Source organism: Diceros bicornis, chromosome 39 (genome assembly GCF_020826845.1).
Source record: "Diceros bicornis minor isolate mBicDic1 chromosome 39, mDicBic1.mat.cur, whole genome shotgun sequence".
In the NCBI taxonomy this organism is placed as follows: Eukaryota; Metazoa; Chordata; class Mammalia; order Perissodactyla; family Rhinocerotidae; genus Diceros; species Diceros bicornis.
In genome coordinates this window covers 9,811,449-9,830,070 of record NC_080778.1, presented here as the reverse complement: position 1 = coordinate 9,830,070, position 18,622 = coordinate 9,811,449, and the positions used below count along the sequence as shown (strand labels likewise).

The 18,622-nt window shown below is 47.6% G+C and overlaps 1 protein-coding gene across 1 annotated transcript in view; it reads left to right on the top strand.

Annotated features, from left to right (window-relative positions):
• Positions 1-18,622, top strand: part of IGF2R (insulin like growth factor 2 receptor) — a 116,108-nt gene that overhangs the window by 82,821 nt on the left and 14,665 nt on the right. Inside the window, exons 30-40 of the mRNA XM_058534045.1 lie at positions 4,953-5,089; positions 6,191-6,381; positions 8,004-8,130; positions 9,393-9,512; positions 9,839-10,095; positions 10,399-10,617; positions 12,179-12,328; positions 14,766-14,927; positions 16,207-16,414; positions 16,768-16,914; positions 17,953-18,187. Of these exons, the coding sequence (XP_058390028.1) occupies positions 4,953-5,089; positions 6,191-6,381; positions 8,004-8,130; positions 9,393-9,512; positions 9,839-10,095; positions 10,399-10,617; positions 12,179-12,328; positions 14,766-14,927; positions 16,207-16,414; positions 16,768-16,914; positions 17,953-18,187 (1,953 nt within the window). The remainder of the gene's footprint in view (positions 1-4,952; positions 5,090-6,190; positions 6,382-8,003; positions 8,131-9,392; positions 9,513-9,838; positions 10,096-10,398; positions 10,618-12,178; positions 12,329-14,765; positions 14,928-16,206; positions 16,415-16,767; positions 16,915-17,952; positions 18,188-18,622) is intronic.

Here is an 18,622-nt window from a genome sequence, read left to right as displayed (position 1 = left end):
TTGTAATTTCTCCTCTTTCATTTTTAATTTTATTTATTTGAGGCTTCTCTCTTTTTTTTTCTTAGTGAGTCTGGCTAAGGATTTGTCAATTTTGTTTATCTTCTCAAAGAACCATCTGTTAGTTTCATTGATTCTTTCTGTTGTTTTTTTAGTGTCTATTTCATTTATTTCTGCTCTCATTTTTATTATTTCCCTCCTTCTGCTTTGGGCTTTGTTCTTCTTTTTCCAGTTCTATTAGGTGTAGTTTAAGATTGCTTATTTGAGATTTTTCTTTTTTGTTGAGGTAGGCCTGTATTGCTATAAATTTCCCTCTGAACACTGCTTTTGCTGCATCCCATAAGAGTTAGTATGTTGTCTTTTCATTTTCATTTGTCTCTGGGTATTTTTTGATTTCTTGTTTGATTTCTTCATTGATCCCAATGGTTGTTCAGTAGCGTGTTGTTTAGTCTCCACATATTTGTGACTTTCCAAGCCCTTTTCTTGTAGTTGATTTCTAGTTTCATAGCATTGTGGTTGGAAAAGATGCTTGATATGATTTCAGTCTTCTTAAATTTATTGAGGCTTGCCTTGTTTCCCAACATATGATCTGTCTTTGAGAATGTTCCATGTGCATTTGAGAAGAATGTGTATTTTGCTGTTTTGGGGTACAATGTTCTATATATATCGATTAAGTCCATCTGGTCTAGTATTTCATTTAAGACCACTGTTTCTTTATTGACTTTCCGTCTGGATGATCTGTCCATTGATGTAAATGGGGTATTGAGGTCCCTTACTATTATTGTATTGCTGTTAATTTCTCCCTTTAGGTCTGTTAATAGTTGCTTTATATACTTTGGTGCTCCTGTGTTAAGTGCATATACGTTCATAAGTGTTATGTCCTCTTGGTGGAATGTCCCTCTTATCATTATATACTGCACCTCTTTGTCTCTCATTGTCTTTTTTATCTTGAAGTCTGCTTTGTCTGATATAAGTTTGGCAGCACTTGCTTCCTTTTGCTTGCTGTTTGCTTAGAATATCGTCTCCCATCCCTTGACCCTGAGCCTGTGTTTGTCTTTAGAGCTGAGAGTTGTGTTTCCTGGAGGCAACATATCATTGTCTCTTGTTTGTTAATCCATGCAGCCCCTCTCTGTCTTTTGATTGGAGAATTCAATCCATTTACATTTAGAGTGATTATTGATATATGAGTGCTTAATACTACCATTTTATGTCTTGTTTTCTGGTTGTTCTATATTTCCATTGTTTCTTTTGTTTTGTACTTCTGACTACCATTTCAGTTTGGTGGTTTTCCATTATGGTTTTCTCAGTTTTCTCTTTATTTATGATTTCTTGCTCTGCTCTAATTTTTTTAGTGGTTACTATGAGGTTTGTATAAAAGATTTCATAGTTGAGATAGTCTGTTTTCTAATAGCTTGTTATCTCCATTAGCCTAAGCAGGTTCTACTGGTATCTTCTTCCCCTTCTGAGTCATTGTTGTCACAAATTGTTCTTTTCTGTGTGGTGAGTTTGTGACTAAATTGAAGTGTTTGTAGTTATTTTTGATGCTTTCCTTCCGTTTGTTTTTTATGTCATAATTGTTTACTAACCTAATCTGATATAGAGCTGCAATTTTCTGATTCTATCTGTCTCTTTATCTCATTGCTCAAAGTATTGTAAACCTTTGCTTTTTAGTTTCAGATGGGAGGGCTCCTTTCAATGTTTCTTGTAAGGCAGGCCTAGTGGTGATGAACTCTCTCAGCTTTTGTTTATCTGGGAAAGCTTTTATTTCTCCTTCATATCTGAAGGATAGTTTTGCTGGATAGAGTATTCTTGGCTGAAAGATTTTGTCTTTCAGTATTTTGAATATATCATTCCATCCTCTCCTAGCCTGTAAGGTTTCTGCTGAGAAATTCACTGAAAGCATGTTAGAGATTCCTTTGTAGGTTATTTTCTTCTGCCTTGCTGCCCTTAACATTTTTTGTCATTGAGTTTTACCAGTTTTACTAGTATATGCCTTGGAGAAGGTCTTTTAGCATTGATGTAATTAGGAGTTCTATTCGTTTCATGTAGTTGTAAGTCGAGTTCCTTCCCCAGGTTTGGGAAGTTCTCAGCTATTATTTCTTTGAACAAGCTCTCTACTCCTTTCTCCCTCTGTTCTCCCTCTGGAATACCTATAATCCTCATATTGCTTTTCCTAATTGAGTCAGATATTTCTCAGAGAATGTCTTCATTTCTTTTTAGTCTTAGTTCTCTCTCCTCCATCTAAAGCGTTTCTATATTTCTGTCCTGTAAATTTCTAATTCTCTCTTCCATAATGTCAGCTCTATTTTATGGATTCTTGATTATTTTTTATCTCATTAATTGTGTTCATTTCCAGAATTTCTGTTTGGTTTTTTTTAAGAGCTTCAATCTCTTTGGTGAAGTATTCCTTCTGCTCACTAATTTTATTCCTGAGCTCATTGAACTGTCTTTCTGAGTTTTCTTGTAACTTGTTGAGTTTCTTTATGACAGCTATTTTGAATTCTCTGTCATTTAGGTTGTAAATTTCTGTGAGTTCAGGATTTCTGGAGACTTGTCATTTTCGTTTTGCTCTGAAGGGTTACTGTAGTTATTCATGGTGTTTGATGAACTGATCCTTTGCTGGCGCATTTGTGGTAGTATCAGGTCACAGATTCCACCTGCCACCACTGGGGGGCTGGCGGGGGCAAGAGCTGTGTTTTCTGATCCTGCCCTGTCTGCTGGAAGTTGTTCCACTAGGGCTCCCTTGTGTTTGCGTGCTGGCCGCAGCCACTTGGCAGGTCACACTCGCACACGCAGGCAGGGCCTCTGTGTTCTGCTGGGCAGGTTGCTGTGGTGCAGGGCCACTGTGCTCAGCAGGGGACTGGCTGACTGGTGTGCTAGGCAGAAGGGGAGGGGTGCTTTCTTTCACACATGGGCCAGCTCTGTGCTCATGGGAGGCTCTGCTAAGCTGCTGCGCTTGGTGGGGGCTCCTTCATGGGGGCTGAGCAGTGCTACTCAGTGGGGAGCGTTCCCATGGGCAGGGCTGCTGCTGCACAGTGGGCACTCCTGTGGCTACCACTCTGAACGCATTTGTGCACAGGCCAGCTTGCCCCCGCCTCCTCTTACAGTTGCACTGGCTGCTGTGTGAGGAATCGCGACCTAGATCGCTGCCACTGGGGTGGGGGAGGGGGTCTGCGTCCGCTCACCTAGTTCCACTGCTTCCTGGGGATCCAGTCCCCTCACCTTCAGATTTATGGCTGCGTGGATCTCTCAGGTGTTCTATGGTGCCTGTGTAGGGAATCTTCTGTTGGTTAATGAATGTCATTTAGTTGTAACTTAGAGGGGAGAGAGAAAGGGAACAGTTCACTCTGCCATAATGCTGACGTCGCTGTTGCTCATTCTTAATTTATCACCCCCCCCTTTCCTCTCGAATGTCATATACTTTTATTATAGTTTTAATTCCTTTTTTTAGGTCTTTAATCACTTTACATAAGTTTCTATCAGATATTCCTTATCTGAAGTTTTTGAGGATCTGATTCTGCAAACACCTGCATTTCCCACAGATTCCAGTATCTGTTAATAACCTTGTCTTTTGTTCCTTTCTCTCTCACATCCCATTATGGTCCATCAACCCTCAAAATGTCTAGATTTCTCTCTTCTAGAAGCAGTGCACCACCCTCGTTCAAGCTGTCTTCCTCTTGCACCTGTGTAACTGCAGTAGCCTCTCAGTGGTCTCCTGCTCCTGTCCCTGACACTCATTGGATTAGTCCAGCACAACGATTAGAGTGATCTTGTTAAAATTGTCAGGTCAGGCCACTGTTTTGCTGAAACCCTTGAATGCAGTGATTCCCCTTTCTCATTTGGAATTACAAGCTAAAGTTGTTACTGTGAGCTAAAAGACTCCACCTGATGTTACACCTGTATCATCTCTACCTTCATCCCTGCTTCCCCCGTTTCACTCCCTCACATTCGCTCTGCTCCCACCTCTCGGGGCCCTTTGCTCTTGCTACTCCCTCTGCCTGTGCTGTTCCTTACCTGCCTGTGCTGTTCCTTACGTGGTGCCTGGGTGTCTAGCTATTCCATGTCTTTCAGAGTTTACTCAGACGTCACCTCAATTAGGTCTTCTCTGAACGCTCTGTCTAAAATCTCAACTCTCCCACCTCCCCCAAACTTCATATCCTCCTTTCCTGCCTTTTTTCATCCTCAGCTCTAATTGCCGTCTGATAGACTGTACATTTTTAAACATTTATCCTGATTATGGTCTTTTTCTTCCACTAGTAACTTCTGTAAACTTCGTAAGATGGGTGATTTTTATCCATTTCGTTCTTGCAATACCCTCAGCTCAGCACGTATTTTTTTAGATGAATGAGTGATTTTTGTCCTCCTCTGATATGTTAAGACTTCCTAATGAAGTGGCATCTGTGACTGTTCATTGGTCTTCTTTTGGACCGGGCGCTCCACGGGGACAGGATGTTTGTCTTTCTCACCATGAACACTGTACCTGGTCTGGGGTTGGTTTTCAGTAACTGTGCGTATTCAGGATTTGAGTAGTAAGCAAACCTCTAGCCTGAGCAGAAGGGTCAATTCAAGCACGTTTTGGTTTTAGTGACCATTGGTGGCCCCAGGTTTTGACAGTAGGTGGTGGTCTGTGCTGTGGGTGCTCCATGTGTCTTAGCTGTAAATTCTTGTCTTCTCGCTGGCCTGAGCATGCAGCGCACTTACTTTTCAGACCTGGTGTTTGCTTTTTTTTGTTAATATATAATTTTGTTGAACTAAGTCTTAAAGTTTCCTCAAGTTGTTGCTGATTCTGACCGGAAGTGGGAGAGGGTTCATCTAAAGTCTGTTCCCGGCTGAGATCTGATTCCTAGGATGTCAGGGATAGACTGTGCCTTAGATACTTGCACCGTTCCACATCGAGTGCTACGTCTTCAGTTAGAATACAATTGAACCTAACTGCAATGTTCTCTTTCCTTCAGAGATGGGGCTGGCAACAACTTTGACCTCTCATCCCTGTCGAGGTACAGTGACAACTGGGAAGCGGTCACGAGGACAGGGGCCACTGAGCACTACCTCATCAACGTTTGCAAGTCTCTGTCTCCACAGCCTGGCTCGGGTGAGAGAGGGCACTACTGGCTTGTAGTGAATTTATGGGGGTAGATCAAGTAGGAATGGGATTCTTGGAAGGTGCATTCCTCTCTGACACGTGAATGGTTTGGTCAAGAAGTGGCAGGAGGAATTACTTCAGGGTCTTAATGACCGATCCCTGGTGTGGTGCAGGAGAAATCAGTGCAGAAGGCTCTGCTGGGAACATGATAACCTTTTTTGAACATGAGGAGATGGTGGTAGGTAGAGATAATCATGGTGGCAGATAATTCTTCTCAGCAGGGTAGGTGATACAGGGTGTGAAATGGAGATCTGGGAACATGCCCTCTGTACGTAGTGGGAGTAAGTGGGTGGGGGGTCCTTTTATGATGCAGGGGCCAACTCACCCAAGCCCTGAGTGCCAGTGATGAGACTAGAATTCACTTGTGCACGTGGGACCAGGAGCAATATACAGTGATCTTGGTGCCACCCATGGCCTCTTGGAATCCTAAAGATAAAACTTGTCCTGTTTTCCTGTACTTTTATACAGCCCCACCCACATCTTATATGGCTCAACTCAAAGTGGGCACTGTTTTTTTAACTACAGAGAATGGTTTTCATCCTCTTTGTGGTTTGAGGCCATTGGGCCCACTTCCCCTTGCTCTGTGTGCTGGGCAGATTAGGTGGCACTGTGGTTCTTAATCCATGAAGGGGGACTAATTCTTTACCCACAGCAGATGGCACGGACATTTCGGAGACTGGGAAATGAGCGGAGTTCTTGGTGACTTCTTGAATGAAGATAGCACATGAATGTAGCCTTTTAAAATGTTCTGTTGGCTTACTCTGGGTATTTCAGCTGTATCATATGTGGGGTTCAGAAATAATTCAGGCTCTTACACCTTGGATTCTCCCCATACTCCATGCCTACCCCCAATCATCTATGGTAAAACAGCATTGAATTGAGTGAGAACTCATGTGGTGTCATTGTCATCTGACTTATTTGAAAGAAATAGCTGATATCTTGGAGTGATTGTTAGAATCAGTATGTAGTGTGTCTGACATCACTTGCCAGATAAATTCTAGACTGGAAAATCACTGAAGGTAACTCTTAATTGTACCCGTGGTGTTGCAGAGCCGTGCCCTCTGGAAGCAGCCGCGTGTCTGCTGAGTGGCTCCAAGCGCGTGAACCTTGGCAGGGTGAGGGATGGTCCCCAGTGGAGAGATGGTGCAACTGTCCTGAAGTACGTCGATGGTGACATGTGTCCAGACCAGATCCGGAAAAAGTCCACCACCATCCGATTCACCTGCAGTGAGAGCCAAGTTGTAAGTGACATCGCTTTCTCGGCCTCGGATGCAGCTTTGGGGACAGTACGAATCCAAGGGAGTGAGACTGACGTCTTGTCTCCCTTGGGGTGTGAGTTGAGGAGCTCCGGATGACCCGGCTTCACAAAGGGTGAGAGAGCAGCATCTCCTCGGCCCTGTGGGCCGTGGAGTACCTTCTTTGGCTCCTGGGGATGCTGACCTGGCAGCTCTAGTTTCAAAATTAGTTGGTTCTCTTTAAAGTTTGACTCAGATCCCCCAAAGGCTGCAGAGAAAACTAATATTTGACAACATGCCCTTTTTCTTCACGGAGGCAACTTGAGAAACACAGAAGGTTGGACAGACCTGATTCAAAGGTAGCTCTTCCGCTTCCTAGCTGTGTGACTTGGTTAAATGCTTAACCACTCTAAACTGTTCACTCGTTAGTAACACGCGATATACCGATCCTGCCGAGCTGTTGTGAGGTTGAGAGAGAAGAGGTGTCATTTCTGGTGTCTGGTGGGTGTGAGTAAATGGTTGCTAGTCCCATCTCTGTGACCTGTGATGTGATTCTTTCCCCTAATGGGTTGGTATGTGCAGTTAAGCAGGTGTGGACTGAATTAATGATTGCTCTGGACTGTTTTTCACTACAGAAACATCTCCGCATGTGGGGTTAAGGTGTCAGATTAGGGTTATAGCTAAATTTGGGAAAAAGATCACACTGGACTGGCCCACTCCGTGTTAAGATGGATTGTCCACTCTCTCCAGCTGTGTTCGGCCCCAGTGGTAGGAGGAGCCCAATACGAGGCAGGCTGGGGAGCCTGAGGCCTGCCCTCTGACGGCAGTAGCCGCTGAGGTTGCTTTTCAGGGAGACTGTGCAGTGGCTTAGCCTAGACCTGTGAGCTGCTGGGGTCTGGAAACCTGGGCTGCAGTAAGACTTCCTCAAATGTGTAACTGAGCAGAGAGGCTCATGGCAGAGCAAGAAAGAGCTGACCGACACGTGGAAGGGAAAGTGAGGATAGTGCGTGAGGGGCTCTGCACGTGGGTGCCCAGGAGGCTGGACTACAGTGTGGGCTTGTCGGGGCCGGGCAGTGAGGCCGTGGGGGCTTTATCTGGGAAGGCGTGGACTGCAGGAGGAATCTGACCAGTTCTGTGGTGGACGAGAAGCGTTTGAGATGTCTGGAGCAGGCCTTAGCCAGTGCCCGGGGAGGGATTGGTGGTCTTCGTGACCACTTCTCTTGGCGGGTCTTCTTGTTTTGTCCATGACAACAGATTTTGGTTCATTTGTTTTTTCAGAATGTTATCAGTTATATTTACTCATTTGTGCCTCACAGTAGCCCTTTGGGCATCCTTTGCCTACCCTGTCTGCAACCCTGTCTCATGCCTTAGCTGTAGGAAAACCCCCCTGGTCCCCCAAGCGGATTCTGGCTCTCACTTCCCTGTATGAGTGAAGCCCCCAGTGATATCTCAGGAACAAATCCTCACCCTTTGCTTTTCCTCACTCTGCTCCTCATCCCATAAACACGCTAAGACGGAAATGTCACATGCGTGTGGTGTGTGGCAAAGAAGTTCCCACTTGATGCAAGTTACATGATTATGACATCGAACGTGTGCCCTATCAGCAACCATCTGTCCTCTGCTTGTAGAACTCCAGGCCCATGTTCATCAGTGCCGTGGAGGACTGCGAGTACACCTTCTCCTGGCCCACCACAGCCGCCTGTCCCGTGAGGAGGAATGTGCACGACAACTGCCAAGTCACCAACCCTGCCACAGGTGAGACACTGCCAGTCACCACCCCCCTCACCCCCACAGTGAGGGACACCTCCAGTCACCACCTCCCTCACCCCCCACAGTGAGAGACACCACCAGTCACCACCCCTTCACCCCCACAATGAGGGACACTGCCAGTCACCACCCCCCACCCCCACAGTGAGGGACACCGCCACTCACCACCCCCTCACCCCCACAGTGAGGGACACTGCCAGTCACCACCCCCCTCACCCCCACAGTGAGGGACACCGCCAGTCACCATTCCTCCACCCCCACAGTGAGGGACACCGTCAGTCACCACCCCCCTCACCCCCACAGTGAGGGACACCGCCAGTCACCACCCCCCCCACCCCCACAGTGAGGGACACCGCCAGTCACCACCCCCTCACCCCCACAGTGAGGGACACCGCCACTCACCACCCCCTCACCCCCACAGTGAGGGACACTGCCAGTCACCATCCCCCTCACCCCCACAGTGAGGGACACCGTCAGTCACCCCCCCACCCCCATAGTGAGGGACACTGATAGTCACCTGCCCCCCTTCCCCCCCTGCCTCCCTCGTGCCAAATGCACACACAGAGGACAGAATGCTGCTGCCTAGGGGTGCCCTGGTGCCCCAGCTTCACACTGGGTCCCTCACTGTGTGTTGGGGGTGGTGGTGACTTGGGAGTGTCTCACTCCCAATGTGAATGTTTGACGTTTTCTCTGGGATTTGCCCACTCGTGTTGACGAGTATTTCTCCTTAAGTGGAGAAGAAACTGCCCATCTCCCTGAAAGCTGTGCTCCCTGTAGCTCCTGTTCCTGAGGTTGCCAGTCCCACCAGCTCTGGCCTAGTAGAGCTGGTTAGAGTCAGTCTCCTTGTTCCTTTTCAGAGTTAACATGGGGGCAGCTAGGAGACTCTGAATCTCTGCACTGGGGACCCAGAAAGGCACAGGTGGCAGTTGGAGGAATGCTATGGGGCCCTCCCGATTCCCACCGGAATTCCAGTGGCTGCTGTGGCCCAGCCCCAGGAGGAGGAGGAGGATGCTATGAGCTGCTATCTTCTGGGGAAAGATGGGCCATATCATAAATTTCGGGACTGATGGCCTCATGATACAGACAGGCTGGTTGGGAGCATTTTTAGGGCCCTGTCAGTGAAAGGGGCAGTGACTTGGGGTGAGAGGTCAGAAGTCCTGATGGCAGCAGGATCCATGTGTTGAGTGTGTTGGTGATGGGCCTCCCGAGTCTGAGCCTCCTGTGGTCACCGTGTCCCCCTCCTCTTGCAGGACACCTGTTTGATCTGAGCTCTTTAAGTGGCAGAGCTGGCCACACTGCAGCCTACAGTGAGAAGGGACTCGTCTTCATCAGCATCTGTGGGGAGAATGAAAACTGCTCCCCTGGCGTGGGTAAGGGCTGCGACTTTCACCTGTAGTCTGCCTCTCTGTCCCTAGGGTCGTCCTTGGCCTCCATGTTCCTATGGTAGAAGAGATGAGCAGCAGTGAAGCTCAAACGCCTTCATTTCCTGCAGCAGTCAGCTTATATGGGGGGAAGTACGTGGCCCCGTGATGAATTATTAGATGTATGACACTTGCTAAAACCACATGGGATACTCAGAATTATGAGTATTAGCTGTGAATATGAAAGTCTGGATTTGTGGAAAGTTCTCATGAGAAAATTGGTCATTTGAGTTCATAATTGTGTGTTTTTTCCTCCCCCTTCACATTTGGTACAGGGGCCTGCTTTGGGCAGACCAGGATCAGTGTGGGCAAGGCAAACAAGAGGCTGACCTACGTGGATCAGGTCTTGCAGCTGGAGTATGAGGACGGATCCCCTTGTCCTTCCAAATCCGGCCTGACCTACAAGAGTGTGATCAGCTTTGTGTGTAGGCCTGAGGCCAGGCCCACCAACAGGCCCATGCTCATCTCCCTCGACAAGCAGACGTGCACGCTCTTCTTCTCCTGGCACACGCCTCTGGCCTGCGAGCAGGTGGTGAGTCTGGGGCTGGGCACATGTGACATCTGAGAAACCCACAGCCCAGATGCACCCAGGTTCCATCACCAGTTTTATTGATGTTCACGTGGTTGCCAGCAGATACCCAGTGTATCTCATCCACTCCTGATGGTCTCAATAATAATTGGTTCAAAGTGCCCAAGGTTATATAACCGAGTATATGGGGACATTAAGCCACGCTTAGTGCTTTTTTTTGCTCAGCTTTTCAATTCTTGTGGGTAACTGAATGGTGATTAGGAATATTTTATTGTAGACTCCAATGAGGTCTTTCCTATTTAATAGACGGAATGTTCCGTAAGAAACGGAAGCTCCATTATTGACTTGTCTCCCCTCATCCACCGCACTGGGGGTTACGAAGCATATGATGAGAGCGAGGATGACGACTCTGACACCAACCCCGACTTCTACATCAATATCTGCCAGCCACTAAATCCTATGCACGGGGTGCCTTGTCCTGCCGGAGCCGCTGTGTGCAAAGTTCCCGTCGATGGTGCCCCTATAGTAAGTATGGGAAATCCAAGGGTGGAAACAATTTTTGCAAGATTTTTAACACTGACCTTCATGTTGTGTTTCTTGCTTTCAATGGAGAGAGTTACTCAAGCAGAGAGAATGGAGAAATGAGCTGGGACTGTGTAGGTTCTGGGTTCAGTAGAAGAAGATTAATGTAAGGATTTGTGCGTTGAGCCATCAGCTGATAATGGTGGCCAGGGGGTCTTTGAGCTGTGGAAGAAAATGTGAACATGTGTACAGATATATTCTTTTGTACCATGTTGGGAGTCTCAAGGTCAAGAAATTTTTATGTAAAGTCTCAAGAAACGACATTGGCAAAGCTTGATGTCCTTGTTTGAAATGCATGTCTTATGTAATTAAAATGCTTCTGAGATGTTGGCACTTTCTTTGGTAAATGAGTTATAATTAAGGGCAATAGCTAAATATTCTGCCTGGAAAGTTTGGTTTTATACTAGTATTTTTTAGAATAGATCTGGATCTTTAAAAATTGTTTTCATGAGTTATCTCCATGTTTTGTCAAATCCTTGGTATGTTTTATTATTTGACATGCATCTCAAAAGTGGCCTATTTTTATATTTCTATCTGTATGTTTTGAATAGTGATATCTAGGTATTTAGATGTCTTTTTAAAAGATGGACAATATCTGTGGCATTGAGAAACACTGGGAGTGGGTAGGGGTATTGGCCATGATATAAATTTAACAAAGCCATGGGTACGTGAGAAATGGTGAGCCTGGATAAAGCAACTCTTAGTTGGAAGCATGTTTGTATCATCCTTTCCAGCAGTGCAGGTTGGGATCCTTGATGTGAGTCACTTTCTGAGAGGTCTGATCTGCTGTATTTTCCTGCTTGACTACTCTTTTTTAGATTTTAAAAATTATAGTAAGTTTTCTGATTGGACAGTGTCGTTGCGGTCTGAACATGCCCCACCGTGGTGAATAAAGAGTGTTGTGGCTTCATTCACACACACGCACTCATCACGCATATACTGTTCACCTTTCTTTCAGTCATCTGTTTATTTACTCATAGATACTTACTGAGCAGCCAGTGTTTGTCAGGGGCTGTGCTAAGCAATAAAGGTGATGGTAAGTGACAAAGCCCTGTGCCCTCCCCGAGGGTGTACCAAAGGGCACTGCTGTATAAACAGACCATCCCAGTGCAGTGCTCGGCATGAGGAGATGGCTCAGTACTGGGGCTGATGTGTGGGTTCCTGCCTTCCGGCCGTCAGGTGATAGAAGTCTTTGCAGTGTTCTTGATATGACTGGAGAGAGAAATTTCTATTGCCTGGAATCTTTGAAAATTGACTCTGGGTAGAAATAGAACCAGTGTTACTAACTGTAGGATCAAAGCTGATAACCACTGAACTCAGAGGTTTCTGCGTAGCATCTGAATGTTAGAACTTCTCGAGTGAGGTGCTGTTAACCCAGTTTCTTTAGATGCTACTCATTTTCAAAATGGATAAGGTCATTTTTGCAATTGTTATTAGCTCTTATTCCACAAACCTGGGGAACAGTGAATTTCCTGACGTATTTTTTGCTTTTTTCTTCGTGTAGGATATTGGCCGAGTCGCAGGACCTCCAATCCTCAATCCCATAGCCAATGAAGTTTACTTGAATTTTGAAAGTAGTACTCCTTGCTTAGCAGACAGGCATTTCAACTACACATCGCTGATCGCATTTCACTGTAAGAGAGGTGTGAGCATGGTAAGTGTGCCGCCTGTTTACAATCTAGAGGCTACAGTAAGGATTAGCGAGCCAGAGGCTGGAAACCCATAAAGCATGTTTCCAGTCTAAGGTTGCCTGTATACGAAATGTCTACCTTGGATCATACGGTACATCAGTGGTGCATCTGAGTAGCTTAAAACCAGTAACTTAGCAATGCATAAGGTCACCATGAGTTAACAGGGCAGATTTTGCATGTAGGGACTCACTATAATTTAAAAACATGAAAGACTTGAGTATAGAAGTGGCATTCAGCTTTGCCTACCAATGTATAAAAGTGTCATAATTTCGTTTTTCTTTTTTAACTATGACATTGCTGATTTTGTTCTTATTGGGAAGTTAGACTTTTAGCAGCTGTAATCATTCAAGATATAATCTAAAATTCAAGAGTTAGCAAACACAACAAGACCTCTGGAATCAAAATACAACAAATCATACATTTTACTTCTAAGGAGGGTATTGACTTCTGTTTTCTTTGCATTTTAAAAATAGTACTGGCTTCAGTTTTAACAATAATAATGAGGACTGTTTTGTCATAAAGAGTTTCTGCATGTGTTTTCACTTGACCTGTCTCTGTGAACTGGAGATAAATTGGTAGATTATGGCTGCCATTTCACAGTGATTCAGAACGGCTGGGTGACATGCCTGATGTCATGTAGCTCTGCAGTGGCTCTGGGCCCCTGCCTGCTGCTCGGATGGAGAGCTCTTTGCTCCAAGCAGCCCGGCTCCACAACCCCTTATCTGTGCTTCTGAGGTCCATAAAACTCTGATAATTTACAGTTCTTTGACATGAATGAACTGAGGCTACTTATGGTCCAGATTTGTCCTAATGGGAATATTCATACATCTTGCTGCAGAAATATTAATGTGCTTGATTACAGGACTCTGTGTGTGTGTGTCTGTGTGTGGGTGTGTGTGTTAGTTATGTATTAGAAATATATATCCCCAATTGCCTCTTAAAATCCTGAAGATGATGAATTCTAAGGCTCATCTGGCCCTAGGAGTTCAGATAATGGATTATGGTTCTGTAATGTGTCTTGTAATTTCAGTAAGAGGACTTCCTCAATTCTTGACCTGTAGTAGGAAAAGGAGCCATGGCTGCCAGGTATGGGTGTGTTGACAGTGGCAGGAAGTGACCTGGCAGCTGCCTGACAAGGAGGGACAGTACAGTAATTGAGAGAGGGGGCAAGACCAAACCATTGCTGTCTGGGGCCTCTCTATATAGAGACCCAAAGCACTGCAAAGCCCTGGGGCGTGTCCCTCTTCACTAACTGTTGGGCGGAAAGATAATTGTGAGTTATCAAGGCAAGGCGGAGTGTGGTCAGTCAGCTCCTTTTGTCTCCTTATACACCATCTGCACGTTGATGTGGGTGTGTCTGCACACGCATCTATAGGCGCCCACCCTATAAAGCAGCATGGCTTAATCTGTAGAAAGGCTTCCATTTGCGGTAATGTTCCATTCTTAAAAGGAGATTATCTTTTAAAGATCCTGCACCTGTGAGGAACGCTTGGACCGCATAAAGAAGGTGGGACTGCTTATCTATAAAACTGCTGGCAGGTCTTCAGGGTGGGTGTACACTGGACTTGCTGATTCTCAGAGCAGCTGCTTGTTGCGAGTGATCAGCATTTATTTGTTTTTAGAAACGAGGGCTCTCCCGCTGAATGTGGATTCCAGTTTTGGAAAAATGTTAAAGAGATTTTCTTCCCCTGTGATTTTTGTCTTCGGTGGAAATACTTTTTCCACTTGAGTTTCTAGGAACAAAAGATCCTCAGCAGCCGCTAAAAATGAAATACCTGACCAGCTGCCTCATTTGTTTTTGTGGTCGTTGTTGAGCGAGGGAGGGAGTAAATGCATTGGTTCAGGATACTTGGCCTGTGGAATGTCTGGCTGTGTGGTGTGTCACCCTTATTGTAAATCTCCTCAGTTTCTAGAAATGGCGGAGTGGAGATGTCGCTTATGAGCATACTGGAGCACTTGCCTCCCTCCTGGGTGATGACAAGCTTTCATTTTCGCACACCTCTCTGTCATGACATTTGAAGACCTCTCCTTTTCTTCCTTTGAGCTGGTAGCACAGAGCATTGAGACTGTCTGTCTCTTTAAGTACTGGGCGATGGCCTGGAGTCCCCGAGGGGTTCCGGGTGTGCAGGCAAGGCTGCCTGCCAGTGCCGTAAGGGCAATATTGGTTCCTTGCAGCTGGTAATGACAACTGCCCCTCCCTTTTGGAGACAGGCTGCTGTGGGTCACCCAGAGCGCCTGGCCGTCTGCGCGCCTGTGTCCACAGACACTCTTTCCCAGGGGTAGTAACGATGCTCGCAGTCCCAGGGGCAGGTGTCTCTGGCGCTTGCTGGGGCTGAAGAGCGGTGCGAGGATGCTGTACCCAACCCACGTTTCCGAGACCTGTGCTCTTCTTCAAAACAGGGAACCCCTAAGCTACTGAGGACCAGCGAATGTGACTTTGTGTTCGAGTGGGAGACCCCGCTTGTCTGTCCTGATGAAGTGAGAACAGAGGGCTGCTCCCTGACGGATGAACAGCTGTACTACAGCTTCAACTTGTCCAGCCTTTCCAAGAGCACCTTCAAGGTAATGCCACTCACCTGGAGCCCGGGGATCTCAGGACGCAGTGGCCTCAGTTCTTTCTGATAGCCTCTTGTGTTTTAGGTAACATGGCATTTGTGACTGCTGGAGGATATGTGGTCACCGAGACAGTGCATGGCGGGGTGGTGGTCTTAGCCCCCGTCCTGGGTACACAGGGTCAGCCTCTCAGGGGCGGGTTCTGGACTGCGTGGCTGACCAGTCACAGCTGGCACTTGAGTTGTGCCTCACGGTTCAGTGTTTCGTTCCTTACGGCTTCATGAGGATTAAATGACCCAGTGAGGTCAGCAGGGGGACCCTTCACATTGCGGATGGAGAATAGGAGGTGCTTCGGGGACACATACGTGACCATGTACCCATGAGGGGCAGGGCCAGGTCGAGTGCGGCTGGCAGAGGCCACATGGAATTCCCCCTTTGTCTCCAGCCTGGCTTTGGGTAAAGAGGTGGCTATTTCACTGGCCACAGAGGCAATGGGTGGAGGGAGCTAGGAGATTCCCCTGGCTTGAGATGCATTTGGTCCTATCTTGCTCTCCCGGCCTGCGTGTCGTGGACTGTTTGTTATGTTGATGAGGCTGTGGTCAGCTTGGGTCACTGGTGATCAGGGTGCCTTAGACCTCTAGGCCTGTGATCTAGATGTTACCAAATCACATGGCTGTGGACCATGCCCATGAGATCCCAGCCCCTCCCTGGGGACGGCAGCTGGTGAGTGGTGAGCTCTGAATCATGTGCCCGGATGCCAGTGCCCTGAATCCTGTAATGGAGACCTTGCCCGGGCACAGGCCCTCCTGACAGGTGCACGGCAGGTGTGAGCCTGCAGAGGGCGGAGTGGCGAGGAAGGGAAGGTGCACATTTATTTACGGAGCATCCACTCTGTGCTTGTTAACTCAGTCCTCACCACTCCTCACATTACAGGTGGGGAGACGTGGGCTTTACGAAGAGGGTGAGCTGCCTGAGGTCTCTCGGCTGGCTCGTTACCCCAGCCCGGCTGCAGAGGACTGCCAGCACTGAGTCTGCCACCAAAAGGGGGCAGGAGAAAGAAGGAGGCTGGGCCTGGGGGTGGAGGGAGGTGTGGATCCTTCAGTGGCCAGAGGGAGATGCCCAGACAGCAGGCAGGGCATTGGCCCCCTGAGGAAGGCTGGGGCTCGAGGGAAGGGAGGTGAACGCTGAGGTTCCATGCACAGCACGCGGGGTGAGCCCCACTCCCTGCCCTGATCGCCCTGTCCGCCTGAAGACGCATTCACAGCCATGCATGATCCCATCTGTCTAGGTGACTCGAGACTCGCGCACTTACAGTGTGGGGGTGTGCACCGCCGCGGCAGGCCTGGACCAAGGAGGCTGTAAGGACGGAGGTGTCTGTCTGCTGTCCGGGAGCAAGGGGGCATCTTTTGGACGGCTGGCATCGATGACACTGGACTACAGGCACCAGGACGAAGCTGTCATTTTAAGTTACGCCAACGGAGATAATTGCCCTCCAGGTAAATCTTTGCATGGGGCGAGTCTTACATTCCTGGTAAACATGAAATTAGACCTGGCAGCGGGAGAAAACTGGGGAATGAAGCTCCACATCTTGTGAGTGCTGAGAACTTGGATTGGACCATGGGACGTTACGTCCTGACAGCCCTGAGTGCACGTGGTCAGGCCTTGAAACACACTCTGGCCTGTGAACTGCTTGTCACGTTGTGGCCGAGAGGCCTGGTGGTCCCCAAGGTGGCTTAAGGTGACTGCTTCCATAGGGGATCCTCGTTGGGCGATCCTAAGTGATTGCACGTGGCAAGCACAGTCAGTGTCGTTTTGGCAATCTGGGTTATGCAGATCTTCTTTTTTCCAGAAACTGATGAAGGTGAACCCTGTGTGTTCCCCTTCATATTCAATGGGAAGAGCTATGAGGATTGTGTCGTGGAGAGCAGGGCGAAGCTGTGGTGCTCTACAACTGCAAACTACGACAGAGACCACGAGTGGGGATTTTGTACATACCGTAAGTGGGAGAGCTCCGTGTCTGGGCACAGACTGGTGCGGTAGACCAGCGTACGCTCAAGCCTTGCTTCATAGGAAGCTCAGATGTTTGTGGCGCTCCCAGTTAATGGCAATATTTCTGTTGTGTATAATTTTTTATTTTCAGGGCTATTTTCTATAAAGAAAGGACATTTTTAATCGCGTCATGGGATGTATTGAGTAACCATATACATAGACCACAGCAGAGCTGGGTTGAGATGCAAACCCTGGGTAGTCACCCACGTCCACTCACTAGCTCGAGGGACCTGTGTCCACATAGCAGTTGTCAGCAGTGGTGATTCACATTCATGCCTCAGCAAAATTGATACCCGTTGTGGGTCTGCAGGGTGGCGAGTGAGTCATCAGGAGTAGCAGTGGTTTCGTTCATTGACTTTCTGCTCTGGGGTGGGCACGGGGCAGGGGCTGGGGGTCTCATGGTGAGCCAGACTTTGTGCCCTTGCTCCTGTGATGCTTAGAGACCAGTGACATGAGCACATCCTACTAAAGTGCGTCGCGCAGACAGATGTGAGTTCCTAAGGAAAGTGAGGTGAGATAAACGCATGAAACATTATTTAATTTTTGCAAATGATCAGGGAACAAAATGATATATATTAGTGAATTACAAATGCTAAATTTACAGGGGACTACTATCATTTTGTTTTGAGGCTTATTCTGACAGGACCTTTCTCCTGGTCTGTTGGATGACACATTTTTGGATAATTACAGGTGTCTTACTGTTTCTCTTTTTATTTTTTGTTACCATTTGTACATTAGTCAAATATTGAATACCTGTCTACAAGGAATTGGGCTAGTGCTGCGGGGTTAAGAAGTGCAGTAAGAGACCCTGTGCCTTGAGCGAACTTGGTCTATTTAGGGTTAAGATAATGCGTGAATGAAACCAAAGGAGGTCCAGCGTGGAGCGGTGGGCAGGGTTAGTAAGACCTGAGCATAGGGAGCGGAGTTTAAGAAAACCGTGAGACACAGGCTGTGGTCTGACAGTTTTTCTACTCGCTGCTGCCAGCAAACGCCGCCCGGACGTCTACCATCATCTTTAAGTGCGACGAAGATGCTGACATCGGGAGACCACAGGTCTTGAGTGAAGTTCGTGGGTGTGAGGTGACATTTGAGTGGAAAACAAAAGTCGTCTGCCCTCCGAAGAAGATGGAGTGCAAGTTCATCCAGAAGCACAAGACCTATGACCTCCGGCTGCTCTCCTCCCTCACCGGGTCCTGGTTCTTTGTCCAGGAAGGAGCCTCGTGAGTACCCTTCGCCGCTCGCCCGCGACGTGGTGCTCTCAGCGTGCAGGAACTTGACACCCTTGACGGTAGTGGGCCCATCGTGGTCCACCTCGATTCTAAGGGCGGGACCGCCGTGTGAATCTGATGCTCACGGTGGCTTGAATGCCTCTCTGCTCCTGGGAGCAGCCCAGAGGTGTCAGCCTGTGCATGGTAGGCAATTTTGAAGGCAGAGATGAACAGAAATCGGGCTTCAGAACCAAGAAGCTGGTTGTCAGCTGTTGGTCTGATCATTTAGTCCCGATTTGATTTATATTTGTGAATGGCAGCCATCCATGGCTGGGTTTACGGAGCTGTTAATTTCTCAGCTCTTGGGCATGAACTCCTTAGGCTGTACTGGCCCGAGGTTCCTTAATTGTACCGACTGCTCCACGTGTGGAACGCTTGCTCTCTGCC